The sequence below is a fragment of the Xenopus laevis genome, chromosome 2S (genome assembly GCF_017654675.1).
Source record: "Xenopus laevis strain J_2021 chromosome 2S, Xenopus_laevis_v10.1, whole genome shotgun sequence".
NCBI classification, from domain to species: Eukaryota; Metazoa; Chordata; class Amphibia; order Anura; family Pipidae; genus Xenopus; species Xenopus laevis.
In genome coordinates, this window is record NC_054374.1 from 41,931,714 (window position 1) to 41,947,428 (window position 15,715).

The 15,715-nt window shown below is 37.8% G+C and overlaps 1 protein-coding gene across 1 annotated transcript in view; it reads left to right on the forward strand.

Moving 5' to 3' along the window:
* The window catches only part of smtnl2.S (smoothelin-like 2 S homeolog), a 63,925-nt gene that overhangs the window by 24,468 nt on the left and 23,742 nt on the right, over positions 1-15,715 (forward strand). Inside the window, exons 2-3 of the mRNA XM_018249142.2 lie at positions 9,733-9,820; positions 11,742-11,963. Of these exons, the coding sequence (XP_018104631.1) occupies positions 9,733-9,820; positions 11,742-11,963 (310 nt within the window). The remainder of the gene's footprint in view (positions 1-9,732; positions 9,821-11,741; positions 11,964-15,715) is intronic.

Sequence of the window (15,715 nt, forward strand, 5' to 3'; positions counted from 1 at the left end):
CAACATGGTACATTTCTGTCATACATTTGGCAGCGCAGTGTTGAGTGGAAAGGTTTTTCTTTTCAGGGGTAAATGTTTCCACATTACCTCTCTCAGGGAGATTTCTGTCTTTGCCTTTTAACCAGGCTTGTTCATGTTGTTTTGGAAGCTTCATTGTGCCAGCTTTCAAGCTGTGGAGCTGACTGCCCTTGAGGAACTTGTAGGCTCAGCCTAAAGGCCAGTTAAGGAGAAATTTCTGGATACCTATGTATCTTTCTGTTAGACACTCCTGAATGCTTGAGGTCAGTTAAGGTGAGATTGGGGTTAAAATGTTTATTTGCTACCCTAGTAATTCTTTGAACTATGACCAGAGATGGTTTTTCCACATTTTTTGTAACCCTCATGAACTTAGGAGACCCCAACCAAATAATGGAAGTCCAAGGAAGAGTCTGAACTGTGTTTTTATGAATGCATGGTAACAACCATGGCTTTCATTTGTTCAATACAGCACTCAGTATCCTCAGAAAACCTATAGAAATGATAGTTTACAACTGCTGAAGTCAGTTTAGGACACACAGCATGATGACTGTACTTCTAGTGAATTTTATTTTACAGCTAGGGGGGTTTTTATTAAGCACCAAATTTTTCTAGTCGGACTCTTAAAGGTGAAATACCATTCTTTCGGAGAAAAAAAAATGTTCGGGGTTTTATTAAAGTCCGATGGTCTTAAAAGTCCAATGAAAAAAGTACTCCAACTCCTGAGAAGGAAATGTAAAAGTAAATGGCAGATGTTCCTTTAACAAATGGAAGATTTTCGTAGTTACACTGGGTTTCCCGAAAAAACGTAGCTTTCGGTCGATTTTATGTAGGTTTCGAGCGCAAAATCCGGAAAATTATAGGATTCAGATTTTTTTATCATGACTTTTTCCGCACAAGAAAATTTTGGGAAAAAAATTAACGAATTGGGGGAAAGGTCAGTGCAGATTTGATTGGAGTGGTTTTCAGAAAAAGTGAGAATTTGATATTGATAAATAACTCTCTCTATACAAATATTGGCATAGAATCTATTATGCAGAATGTTTGGGAACTGGGGGTTTAAAGATAAGGAATCTTTTTGTAATTTGGAACGCCATTCTGTAAATAATAAATTAATCATAATTTGGGCTCAGGCAGCTTAGTTAGAAACAAAAACAAGATTCTGTTTCCTTATTACAAGGAAGATGATAGTTAATTAAATAAATATATATATATATATATATATATATATATATATATATATATATATATATATATATATATATATATATACAGTATATGTGTGTGTTTGTATATAATTACCAGATCTGCACTGAGCCATCTCTTGTCATGTAAAGCATCTTTTGCTTTAAGTTTGTTTGGCTGATGGCAAGTGTTTCAGCATTTATAGGGAGCAGTACTAATAGAGCAGAGCTTTGTCTCATGGGCTCAGCACACCACTTAAAGATGTTATGACATTAAGCCCAGTGTTGCAGCCTTGCTATAAATCTGCTGGAGCCCTGTTTCCATATAAAAAGATTTGGAGCACAGAAGAAATTCTGCATGCACAACAATATTGAGTTAATGATTGCTAAGGGGTCACTGAGGGGCAGGGGAATGTGGTTTATAATGTGTCAATCCAAACACAAACATGACCTGGATATACAAGTACAGGTATGGTATCGGTTATCCGGAAACTCGTTATCCAGAAAGCTCCGAATTACTGAAAGGCTGCCTCCCATAGACTCCATTATAATCAAATAATCCAAATTTTAAAAAATGATTCCCTTTTTCTCTGTAGTAATAAAATAGTGCCATGTACTTCATACAGACTAAGGTGTAATTAATCCTTATTAGAAGGGTTTATTTAATATATACGTGATTTTCTGGTAGACTTTGATATGGTATAAAAATGATCTTTCGTCTTAATGGACAATCGATCCGGAAACCTTGATGTATCGTGTGGTGATCCCCGGAAATAACGTCACAGCAGTCGTTCTCAGCTGGGGTCAAGTATTCTGCCTCCCTCTACAATGGCCGGTGGTTTATTATACACCAAGGCAAAAGGTGGTCTTACAATATATCCAATCAATGAGCATGTTATGCTATGAATCAATTGGTGGAACCAGCACACAGACACATGTCCATAGAAGAGGGGGGGGGGGGGGTAGACTTCCCTAGGCAAACAAAAGACACCAGGACAAAAGGCACTTCCCCCGGTAATATACATATACAGAGACTCAGTGATCTTAGCATGGCTTGTACTGATCTTGTAAAAGTACACCTTTGTTCAGTGGCCCGTATTCCTCAATCCCAACCGGCGCCACACCCGGCATGCTGCAGTCATGATCAACACAAATCGGATGGGAATCGGAATGATCGGGCGACTGTGCAAAGGTCGGTCGTAAAGACGCTTATCCCGCATCGGTGGCGGCCATATGGCGAAATATGAAAAATTTCCACGTCAACTTGAGGTAAGAAGATCCAAAAATCCAGCCTAACTGAGGAACAAGGCTACGACCATGAGTTATTTGTTGCCACTGTTCCCAGTGTTTGCTTATCTTAAATTGTTACAAAAGTATCAAAGTGCACTTGCCATGTATTCTGCGCTATCTGCCAAAAGCCAATTACGTTTTAGAAACTTTGTATCTTATTTTGGCTGTTCAGTGCAGGAGATCAAAGAGAAAGTCGGGACATTTCAGTAACTCCCTGTGGGTTGAGCTGTTAAAATTGGGGCTTTCCACGGAAAACGGGACAGTTGGGAGTTGGGTTAGGCTTTAGTGTGTAATTGGATTCAGTGTTAGGAAAATGTAAAAGTGAACATTCAAAGTTACTCTCTTCACTATTTCCGCATAAATGCAACCATATTCTTTGACATAGGCATTTTATTTTAGAGCTATTATCAGCATCACAAGTATCAGTTGTTTGGTTCCCCAATGGGTGCAACAGTAATAATAAAAATGTGATATGTGTTGACAAGAGGCTGACATTATCAGTTAGGCAGAGGAGCCTGGCTCCAGCTGCTGGGCTGCTTTCCAAACAGAAGCGCCAGTGGATGTGGGAGGCGGACATTTGTGGTATGCACTGTCTGATATAGTACCTACAGAGATACACTTAGGGCTGGGGAGGCACTTGCAAAAAAGGGAAAAGTAGGCTTTCTTTATCAGTAAGGTTTGCATTTGCTTTATATTTCTATATTAATCTTCACTTGCCATTCTCTTCTGTGTTGATAGTTCTATGAAAAACAAAACCCATATATTACGTCTAAAGTATTGCCTTATAAATGGTGCTTAGTGATTTCATTAAGGCTCGCTTATACTTGTGTATTATAAGGAATGGTATCAAATTATTTTTAAGGGTATAGGAAGTTATATGTTTAAATTTCATAGCCTGTTCGTCATATCTTTAAAATTGTCATGGGACTCCTTGGTGATGTCTGATTATGTTTTATAATACATGACTACAAAAAGCCAAATGTAGGTATCCATATAAGCAGTTTCTGTACTCTTAACCATAACAGCTACCAGTTAAATCTCATCCTTAAGTTTCAGGAAACCACATTCTAGGATGGCGAGATTGTTAGACTTGTTTAGCTTTACAGAGTTACTACTTTTGGATAAAACTTTTCTCTGACTCTTACATGAAGGACATATATACCAAGGTCGGCAAGCTTGACAAAGGGTCAGGTGTGACCCGAAACGTTGCTGTAATGCCCTAAAGGGTTCCAATAAAGGCATTTTTTTTTTTTTAAAGGAGTGGTGCTGTTTCATCCTGTAACCAAGGTCGACAAGGTGCCATGTATAATAGTTGGCAGTCAGTATTCAAGGTTGTATAAACCTAGCCCAACTGAGGAACAAGGAAATAATTTACTGTGAGTTATGTGTTGCCGCTGGTCAGAACATTCAGCTGCTTCCTATCTCCGCAGAATGAGCTTTTACTGCCAGATTCACTTTATTGGTGCAGAACTACTATAGCTTTTGATGGGTCTTTCTTATTCATTTCTCTTGTTGTATTAAAAGTCAGTCCTGTTTCTGTGCTTCTGTAAGATTACAGAAGCACTTCTGGAGATTATACCAAAGTGCTGGTACATTTGTAATCAAAACCAGCTTTTCTGTAGCTAAAGTGTTACAAATTCAAGTCTCTACGTGAATGTATTTTTATGTTGCATGTAAGGGAAGAGCTGTAACCTAAATTCTGAAGGTGACACCAGCAGGACAGCTTGTGAGGTATTGGGAGTAGAAGGGGAACAGAATGTTCCTGGCTTCACATTGTCTGTGATGGGAATAGGTATAGCAGCAAGCAGTCCTTTTATTTGTCTCAGACATGGCCCATATCTTCTCACTTTAGCATGGTCGTTTGACCTATTTATTCCATGATTGGCTGAGAAAACCTTTTGATACATTTGTACAAAAATTAAAAAAGATAACTCGTGGGCACTTTTTGGTGTACACTACTAAATTGCACCGAAAGAAACACTGAGGCCTTCCCATTGCTATTGGAAGGTGTGACCAATTTTTGCAGCAATGCGGTAATCCATGGCAGCCAATCAGATTTTAACTTTCGTTGTTCATCTTGTAGCTTGCTGAACAAAGATAATCACAGGTTGGTTGATGTGGATTACTATCCAGTTGAAAATTTGCCAATGTTAGTCCACAGTTTTTCTTTTTGGCCAAAAAAATATTAGCTGATGCCACAGGGCTGATTATTAAATTGGATGCTAAGCTGGAGAAAATGCACAGGATACATAGCAGATAATACACCATTGTATTGAACGGGACTTATCTGTTATTTGCTACTTAACCTGTGCCCTTTTTCCACCTTGAATGGTTGTCCCCATGACTACACAGTAGCTTATTTATATTAACTATAGTAGTCTATCTAAAGCAAACACACAGCTTTCACCAGTGCATGCTAACAGTATATTATATGTTAATTACTTTAAAAAGCTTTAATTTTTTTGTGTTACTGTTCCTTTAATCTGAAGGAGATCTAGTAATTGCTTTATGTTTTCTGTAATGTCATTGAATGCAAACAAGAGATTTGGATAATAATACAGTGTATATATTAGCTTACACTAGTAAGGAAAATCCACTGTACTTTTAAGTTGTGTAGGCTTCTGTCTTTTAATTTATGTAGCCCTGCAACAGATAGACAGTATTTGTATTCATTAAATTATTACACATAGCTCAAAGCCTACAAAGAATTGCATTACAGAATTGTGTGGTACTGACTTCTATGAATAGAGCACTGTTTGATTGTATTCAACAGAATTATTGTTCTAACAATGAGAATGAATATTGTTATGGATTTGTTTGCAGTTACCAGTTGATTAGCTATGAGTGATTTAGGTAATTGTTTATAGATTAAAAAGATGATTATGGAGTTTTGGGATTTAATGAGAAACTATTCTATTGAAGTAAATGGGTCTTTTTACTTAATACGTCAGATGTTTTTGTACTTATGAAAAGTTGCCATGCTGTATTTATGTACTAGCAGTAATAGCATGCATTTTGTTATGACAATTTCATGAACCACATGGAAAACTCTCATTTTACAAAAAAGACCCTGGCTGGAATCAAACATATGATCCTAGTGCTGCAAGCAACAGTGTTAAATGGATTTTTCACCTTCCAAACACTTTTTCTAGTTCACTTGTTTTCAGATTGTTCACCATAAATAAAGACTTTTTTCAGTTGCTTTCCATCTTTTATTTCTTACTGTTTCCCCAAAATTTAGGTTTAAAGTTTAATGTTCCTGTCTCTAATGTTCGAGTCTGGCAGCACAGTATTCCAGGAGCATTCTGAACTCCTCCGTTCGATTGAAATGAGGGGCTTGCATTTTATAGGGGATACTTTAAGCGGTTGTTTACCTTTCAAACTCATTTTTTCAGTTTGGTTATTTTCAGCAGTGGGTGAGTGGATTCTCCACCTGCAATCCTTATGGCCCTATCCTAAAGCTTAAAGGGGAACTATTGCGAAAATTTAAATTTAATATAAGTTTCAGCATACTGAAATAAGATGTTTTCTAAATATAATCAATCAAATTCTGTATCATTTCTGAAATAATTAAGTAAATCTTCACTATTCCACGCTCAGAATCTGTTTCTCTTCTGTCTTCATGCAGGAGTTGGGTGTTAGATAGTCATTGACAGTTATATCCAATATATGTTATAGGGGGGCTCCTTTTGCCTAGAAGATGTATTAGAGCTCACTCTATTAAAATCACCAGAAATCCTGTCTCTCTACATGCAGGATTTGTGAAAAAGGCAGTTATTTTGTTAGATTTTGTTTGTACTCAAATCAGCTGCTAGGAAAGGGAGCCCCTCTATAAGATATATTGGATCTGTCAATGAATATCTGACACCCAACTGCTGCAAGAAGACAGAATGAAGAGGGACAGTGAAGATAAACTTGATTATTTCAGAAATAATGCAGAATATTTATTTGATTGAATTATTTCAGTACGATGAAGCTTATATTAAATATTCATTTTGCAGGTTCCCCTTTAATGTCTCTGGTAGTTATGTGCAGGCCAGGTCGAAACAGTTGGGACCTGTGGGTCTGGTGTATTCAAGCCAATGTCCGCATTTAATTTTCAGGTCACAGGCAGGTTCTTTGTTCTGTTCACCCTAACTATGACCTTGCTATGCCGGCTTCTGATTCCTGCGGCTTCAATTTATAGGAGAACTAATGTATGAATTTAGAACAGTTTCCAGAACAAGGTCAAGAATGAAACTTTAAACTTCAATATTAGAAAAATAGTCACAAATAGTAAATAAAAAATAACTGGAAAAAAGTCTTTATTTCTGGTGAAATAGCTGAAAACAACTGAACTGGAAAAAGTGTTGTATGATGAACAACCCCTTTAAAGCTGATCATACGAATCATGTTTTGTACGATTTTCGGGCCATGTGTGGAGTGTCCCGACATTTTTCATGAGATGGCAATCGGTCGCTCAGTTGATCGGACAGGTTAGAAAATTTCAGTCGGCTACCGATAATATCTCTGCATGTATTGCCGATCTGACAATATCAGTGGGAGACTGTCACCAGCTTTTGTCGGACATAACTTTCGTACGATTGCTGTCAGGGCCAGAACATTGTCTGATCTGTTCTTTTACTACTTTAGTTGATCTGAATGGTTAGTGGCAGGTCGGGAGATGTTACCAAACGATCGTTCGTCCGATATGAAGGTAAATCTGCACATCTATGGCCAGCTTAAGTCAGAATTTACACCAGACAAAGCTACAATGCTGTGCCTCTGTCCTGATGGATCCTAGGTACATCTCTTTCGCCCATTTATTAAAAACAACCGCAACAAATCCGCTCCTTGGTGTTTATCTAAGAGATGCTGCTCTGTTGTTTGCCTTACGAATGGGTACACAGATTTAGTGAGGACCAGAGCATGTCATGCACTCTCCCAGCACATATATATGACCTTTGTGATAACCTTGACTGTTTACTTTTTCTGTTTCTGAAGTGCCATGTATCCAAGTGATGCTGTTTACATAAGAAGTGCAAGACATCCTTTCTGTATGGAACGTATAACAGCAGTCATGAATTCTGTTGTGTGTTACAATTGTGTGCAGAAAGCATATTTCTACTGTATGATGGTACCAGTAGGTACTTGTTACAGCAACTTTATATATACAGGGCTGTATCCCATAAAATGTGTTTTAAACAGATCATTTTCCTCCCTTTAGTGTAAATGCATTTTAACTGAATTCCGTTGCTTGGTTTCAAAACACAGCAAGCTTTTTTATAATCAAACATTGGCTGGTGTTTTCTGCTTGATGTATGTTGAAGTGTAAATACAATGAAGGTGATGTAGCCTCACTCACATTTCTTTCACTTAGAGCCTTTAAGTTATTTTATAGTGTTTGGTTTCTGCCTTACATGCCTTGAGATAAGAAGCTTGCATATTTCTGCCATGTGTTAATGTATTGTGACATCCTGTATAAGATGAAAAGAGAGGGAGAGTACATAGGTTAAAATGTCCCTGACTCAGTGTTTTCATAGCTATATAGCTATATAATTATTTGCCTTTTTCTTCTGATTCTTTCCAACTTTCAAATGGGGGTCAATGACCCCCTCTAAAAACAAATGCTTTGTACGGCTACACATTTGTTATTATTGCTACTTTTTAATACTCCTCTTTCTATTCAGTTGCTCTCCTATTCATATTCCAGTCTCATGGTTGCTAGGGTAATATGGACCCCTAGCAGCCAGATTGCTGAAATTGCAAACTGGAGAGCTGCTAAAAAGCTAAATAACCCAAAAACCACACACATAATAAAAAATTAAAACCAATTGCAAAATGCCTTAGAATATCACTCTCTATATTATATTAAAAGTTAACTCAAAGGTGAACAACCCCTTTAAGAAGGGGGAATGCTAGTATTTATTGGGCAGAAAAGTAGTCCATACACTTTCAGTATGCCTGAAAGGTGTATTTAGAAATCAGTACTGTAATAGAGATTAAAGGGACAGTAAAACCAAAAAATTAAAGTGCTTTAAAGTAATGAGAATATCATGTACTATTGCACTGCACTGGTAAAACTGATCTGTTTGCTTCAGAAACACTACTATAGTTCATATAAACAAGCTGATGCAATGGCGGAAATTGAAAAAAGGCTATATGGCACAGTTTAAATAGTGGATAACTGATGACACCATTATGTTCTACAGAGCTTATCTGCTTATCTACCAGAGGTTTCTGGGTATCCTTTAGTGTAGGGGGCCTAGCAGGTTTTCTTACTCTTGTTGTTTTGGGTCCTGTGATATCTAGTTCACTACTGAAGATGTCTGCAGATGCAACTGCTCTGTAGCTGCTGGAAGAACTATTTCATACACCTGTTAAATTCAGAAAAATCGCTTTGCAGGCTGCAATTCATACCAGTTTCTCACATTTGATGCATTTTTGAGCAGGATCTTTATCCAAAAACTGATGCAAATGAAAGTTGAGTCCCCAGGCGTTACATGATAATAGAGACTCACATGGCTTTCATACAGGTCATAGAAATCCTAGCTGACTTCTTATATCTTAATTTTTTCTAAAAACTGACTAAAATTGTGCAAATATGTGACTAAGTATAACTGAAGTCATCCGTGAGCAATGTTCTCAAGAAAGTTTCCAGGTTATTTGTGGCTCTTGTGTTTTTATAGTAATAATAATGCATTCTAGCAAGCAAACTTTGTTTAAAAGAAAATCATGTATAGGGTTAAAGACGGATGGGAGCAGTACAATAGCCTTAGTTTGGCTTATGTCAGGAAAGCAATGTATGTTTTGTCATCTGTTATGTAGGATCTGAATAGTGTAAGATGATATGCTTGCTTATATTGTGTTAGGAGGAGGTATAACATTCACTAACTACAATCGGATTATAATTCAACTTTTGCTCCTTTTCTTTTAATGATTCTGTAACGGCTAGAATGTTCACTTGTTAGAACTACAGCATTGGAACTGCCATTCGTTTTAATAATTAGCCTGTATTGACCCCCACAGCATATTTCTCTAATTATTCTTGTGACTGATGCCCATGTAATTATTTGTTTAACTTCTCCACTATGAAGTTTAGCTTCATTAGACATTTTAAATCCTTAGCAATAAATCCAATGTGAGTTTTTTTGCCTAAGCCTCTGAGGACTTGCTATTGATGAATTTGACATAATCTGTACCCTCGTGCCTTTAATGTGATTGCTAATCGCCAGAATTAATGTTTGCTTTGATTTCTTGGCAGACTACTGTGCCAGAGGCAGAGAATGATGTGGAAACTACATGCACTACGGCCTCCGTGGTGGTGGAAAATGGACATAAATCACTTCCAGGTATGTACACAACAAACTATGCAATAGAATAAAGAGGGAAGTTATTTTCATTAAACCAATTTTTTTTGATTTAGATAATACTTAATTCTTCTTAACCATTGACGCTGTGAATGAGACCAGGCCAGAACTATCAATAGTGTAGTCAGTGCAGTGGAACTTGGACCCAAAAATTTCATGGGGCTATCTAAGTCTGAAAGTAGTGATAGTTGTGGTTTTGAATCAATTGTTTCTTGGGTTAGGGCTACTTGGGGACCGAAATCAGCTAGCTGAAATACACTGGCTGATTTCTGCCCTAACACAGGCAGTAGCCTCCTCTCTTTTTTTCTGCTTTGAATTGACTTGGGATGAACAGACTTGGTGAGAACCGTGATTCTCTGCAATAAGAGACAAAATTTGTCAGTCTTTTTGCGATGAACTGATTCAATGCAGAAAAGAAGGGAGGTTACTGCTCTGTTAGGGCTGAAATCAGCCAGTGTATTTCAACTAACTGATTTCAGCCCCATGTGGCCATAGTCTTAGGCTTTAACCATTGCCTTTAACAATGAGCTCTATGAGTTAACATAGGCTTTGCAAGCTATGTGGGAGCCAGGTTTTGGTTCATAAAACTTTTTAGATTTCTTGTCAACTTTTTCTTAGAACTCTGAAATGCTAACTCTGCTATAATTTCTGGAGTACTAAAAGCATCAATTAAGCTTTCTTCTAAATCACCCTTTTAAACAATGGCATGTGGTGCTATTTTTGGTGCTTTCCCTGCCGATTTTTTTTGTTTGTTTGTTTGTTTTGTTTTTGGTTCAAAGGCAATTCTCATAGATAACAATTGGGACTGATTTTCACTGTACTTCCTGGGTTTGTAAAATAAACAGTTTTACAAGCAATTGTTTTAATTGTTACCTCCAAATGCCCAGCAGTCTGCATTTTCAAGCAACAGTAAACTAAATAACCAATTAAAGGAAAACTATACCCCCCAAACAATGTAGGTCTCTATAAAAAGATATTGCATAAAACAGTTCATGTGTAAAATCCTGCTTCATGTAAATAAACCATTTTCATAATAATATACTTTTCTAGTAGTATGTGCCATTGGGTAAACATAAATAGAAAATTGCCATTTTAAAAAATAAGGGCCGCCCCCTGGGATCGTAGGATTCACTGTACTCACAAACATACCAACAAACCATGCATGTTAGGTCACATGAGCCAATTAACAGACAGAGTTGTGTCTTTTGCTTCCACACTTCTTCCTGTTACAGTTAGAGCTGGAGTATTTCTGGTCAGGTGATCTCTGAGACAGCACACAGACCATCACGAAATGGTGGCTCAAGGCAAGAGATGTAAAAGGGCAATATTTACTTAAATATATATTCCAGTTTGGTAAGATTCTTTAATATGCCACTTAATATGATATGAACTATCTGTTGCTTAAGTGTTCATTTTGGGGGTATAGTTTTCCTTTAAGGAGATCTTGTGGGTAATTCACATAGAGGGCAATAAGGTGGATTATGGGTGTTTTGTCTCGGGGTCACTGTATTTGCAAAAAAATCATCCATACAGATTCCATATTGGCATACAAGTATCCATGTATGTACAGTACAGCCACCTTTTCTACTGGAAATATAAACTACTGCTGTGCCTAGTATAGGGTAAACATAAAATTACCTTGACGTGATTGTATTCATGTTCTTTTACTGTATTCATTCATAACTATTTGGAACAGGTCTCATCTGTGTATTTATGTTTATCATTATAGGTGGCAGCAGCTTTGGTTGCTCTCATAACAATGGAAATCAACCCTTGTTGTCATGGTTGCTGCTACTTATTAATGGAAATCAGAAGGCTATGCCCTATAGGCCCAAACAACACGTAAAACATTACTAAGACCATCTTGTTAATTGTTGACTTTGTACATCTTTATTACTCTTAGATAAAGACAAAATCTCTCCGGATAGTAGCACTGTAGCACCTGTCTCCAACCCGCGCACCCCCTCGCCAACCCCCGACGTGAGAATGCCACACATGCCCGTTACTGCTGTGAAAAAAGTGGTTGGAGAAGCGCCTCCCAGTGTAAGCAATGGCAGCAGCCGCCAGTATGGACAGGAACCCAAAAGTTCAACAGAGGCATCGCCAAAGCAAAGCAATACACCAAGTAAGTAAATTGGTTGTGTGTGTGTTTGACCTTGAAGACTCACTCCTGGATAATGTAGCCCTTTTGTGAGATATAAAGATGTTAAAAGGCCCTGAACTGTAAGTTAAGTTCTACTTTGCACCATAACAATATGGTGATTAAAAGTTGATCTAGGGACTAGTCCAATTGCCATCTTGGAGTCAGGAAGGAATTTTTCCCCCTCTGAAGCAAATTGGAGAGGCTTCACTGGGGTTCTTTGCCTTCCTCTGGATAAACTAGCAGTTAGGCAGGTTAAATATAGACTTAAAAGGTTGAACTTGATGGACGTCTTTTTTTTCAACCTGACTTACTATTTTACAATATTGCAATCCTGCTTGAGATAGTGATATTTTGTTACACTCTGGACATCACTTTTAATAGAAAAATAAAATGTGCTCCTTGTTAAAGAGGCCCTATCATCCTTGTTCAACATGAATTCAATAAAATAGGTCTTGTTATGAACATACTGCGTGAGGTTGCGACGCATCAAACAATGGGTTTACATTACATAAATTCAATGTTTACTTTTATCAAGGTCACTACCACTTGAGAACCACAAGGTAACTACTCCTGAAAGCCAAATTAGTGAGGTTATTTATACAGTGGTGATCCCTTATCTGGAAACCCATTATCCAGAAACCTCTGAATTACAGAAAGGCCGTCTTCCATAGACTCCATTTTAACCCACATTTTTAAAAATGATTTCCATTTTCTCTGTAATAATAAAACAGTAGCTTGTACTTGTTTACATGATTTTCTTATTAGACTTAAGGTATGAAGATCCAAATTATAGAAAGATCCGTTATCCGGAAAACCCCAGGTCCGGAGCATTCTGGATAACTTCTCCCATACCTGTATAAAATGTTTTTTTTTTAAACTTTTGCAATTTTTGAATTATTTAACTGCAATTAAGCTGCTGACACAAGCCGGGGGGAATAGGTTTGAATGGAGTAGAAAGAGAAATCATATAAAAACAGAAGATGTAAAGAGAAACTGCACAGCTGTTAATTGCTTTGATCTCTTTGCTAGCAAACTTTAATCTCTGTGTGAATTTCTTTATAATGATAGGAATACTTTGCATACTCAAGTACAAATACATTCCCTCAATGTGGAGAGACCCTGGTAATTCCTATCACATTTCCCTATCACAGGCAGTTCACTTGAAGTCCTGTCAGGGTCTTCTTCGAAATTGCATGTCTAGGGGGGGTTTTGCCAAAAGGCAAGGTTAGAACCCTTATGCGTACTTTACAAAAAGTGCATAGATAATAATGATTTGATTATCCACATATTGATTATCACCTATGATTAAGTACTGGTAAGTACGAAACGCGCAAGGTGGATCGTTGAGGGGCAGTATGCAAACTAATTAATTATGTGAATTGAGTGAAACTGGATTTTTATGTAAAGTACACATAATTGGTTCCTTGGGAACTGGGGCAATATCCCAGTAGTATATTGCCCAATATAGACTGGCAGTTATATACTCTCCCACGAAATCCTCTTTGAATATAAAAAAGGATAGAACCCTGGCTTAGGTGGCACATTGCCAGGGGCAGCAGTTGCGTTCTCAGCACTAGGTATGCTGCCTATTCACATAGCACGAAGGAGGCCACAACATCCGCAGTACTGTGCTGCAACTTTTTATTCAAATTCCAGAACATGTTTCGAGTCTCCAAGGATCCTTTTTCAAGTGTCCTTGTCTACTCGAAACATGTTGTGGAATAAAAAGTTGCAGCACAGTACTGCGGATGTTGTGGCCTCCTTCGTGCTATGTGAATTGTCTAATTTTTGGCCTATACGGTTTAACCTAATAAGAGGAGAGCCCACAAGATAAGAATTTAAGGGACGAGCTGAGAAAACTACACAATAGGGATGCTGCCTCCCTTACCCTGCTTCAAGCACAAGGGCAGCTGCAGGGCAGAATTTCATTATTTGGAGCCCTTAGTCATCATCATCATCATTTACTTCTATAGCGCTGTCAAGATACGCAGTGCTTTATAGTCCTCCAGCTAGGCCTGGGCCTTTGTGGCTTTGCCTCAAATCCAGGACTGGGCAGCTGACTGAGCATTGCTACTGTGCATGTCCTTGTCTTTTCTAAAACCTCATTGATTTAAGGCACATGCCTGAAAAAAAAAATCTGGAACATATCAGTCACTTTTCACTATCTAGTCCCATTTCATTTAAGCAAACAGAGATTGAATATTAAATCCTTGTACATGTCTGTGTCTTAAATGTATCCCATAAAAGCTGCCAGAGACAAGAATGGGCCTGAAATTGCTTAACCGCTTATATCAGTGCGGCAGCCAGTTAGTTATTTGAAACATTGATGTGAATGTCTACTTGTCCTTTAATAACCACAATGCCGGCGCATTCTCCCCAACCCCTCCACCGTTTCTCATTGTAAGATATGCTTGACTGATACTATTTAAGTTAGACAGAAATGTTTGCAGTGTATTTTTTCAAGCAACCCGAGCATGCAATGTTGTAATGCAGAATGATGATTAATTCTGTGTCTGCTTGGCTGAATCACATCGCATTCCTTTGAGAAACCTCTCCTGTCAATGGCAGTGCAACTTGCTACATTGTTGCGAGCCCCTGTCTGCAGCTCTGATGTTTGGTTAGGAGTTAGCTAAACAACACTGACCTAAGCTGCTATAATTGCACACATTATCAATCATGTCCCCTTTCTGCCATTCTGCTTAGCCATGTCGCTGGCTGGAGGCAAACTCAGTCTTGGGAAATCTGAGAGGCAGATCTGTCTTAGCAACTTTCCAGGAACAAATGTGAAGCAGTGACGTACTTGTCGGGTACATTAACTCTTTGTCACTCACTCTCTGGTGTCACAGTGGTCAAAGTATGCTTGCATTATCAATCAGGATTTAAATAGCAAAGCACACAAGTGATGTTTGCCTGGACTTCTTTCAACCCTCCCCCCCAACCCAACCCGTTAAACCATAAGATCGAGCTTTAAAAGAATATAAACAAACAAAACAACATTTTCCTAATGAAAGAAAATGTAATTCTAACATTGCAATATAAATTTATTGAAAAGTAAATATAATTGCTATTGTATTTTGCTGGTCCTTTGTGCATTACTGGTTCTGTCTTTTGAAACAATGTATCAGAGGTAAGCCTTGAATGCAGTAGTATTATTATTGTTATTAATAACAATATATTCATATATTCACAAAGTGCCAACATATTCCACAGTGCTGTACAATAACTGGGTGTATACAGTGAACAAGCCGCTTGCATTCAAAAATACGACCAACATATTCTGCAACACTGTAAAATGGGCGTATACATGAAACCGTGCAACCAATACAATAGGAAAATAAACAATTTTCAAATATCTGTTAAAGGGGAAGGAAAGGCATAGTCACTGGGGGTGGCGGTGTCACTTTTATGTGATTATAATAGCTAACCTCAGACCCTGGGGGTTTGGGAAATACTTTGCTAAAAAAAAAAAAAAAAAAAAATTGCTGGCCCAGTCGTTTATCCTAGTGAGCAACTTTCTGCAATCTTTCTTTTTGTGGGATTGTTGGTGATGCCCTAGATGGGCATGAATTCACTTTTCTCATCAATGTTCAGATTTTATAGTAGGGGGCTAAAAAATTGCCATTGATCAACCATTGTCAACCACAAGCCAGCAGACAGTAAAGGACACACAGATCCTACTTTCGATATTAGATTTACAGATAACTTTACTGACTTTTTAATGAATTCATATATAT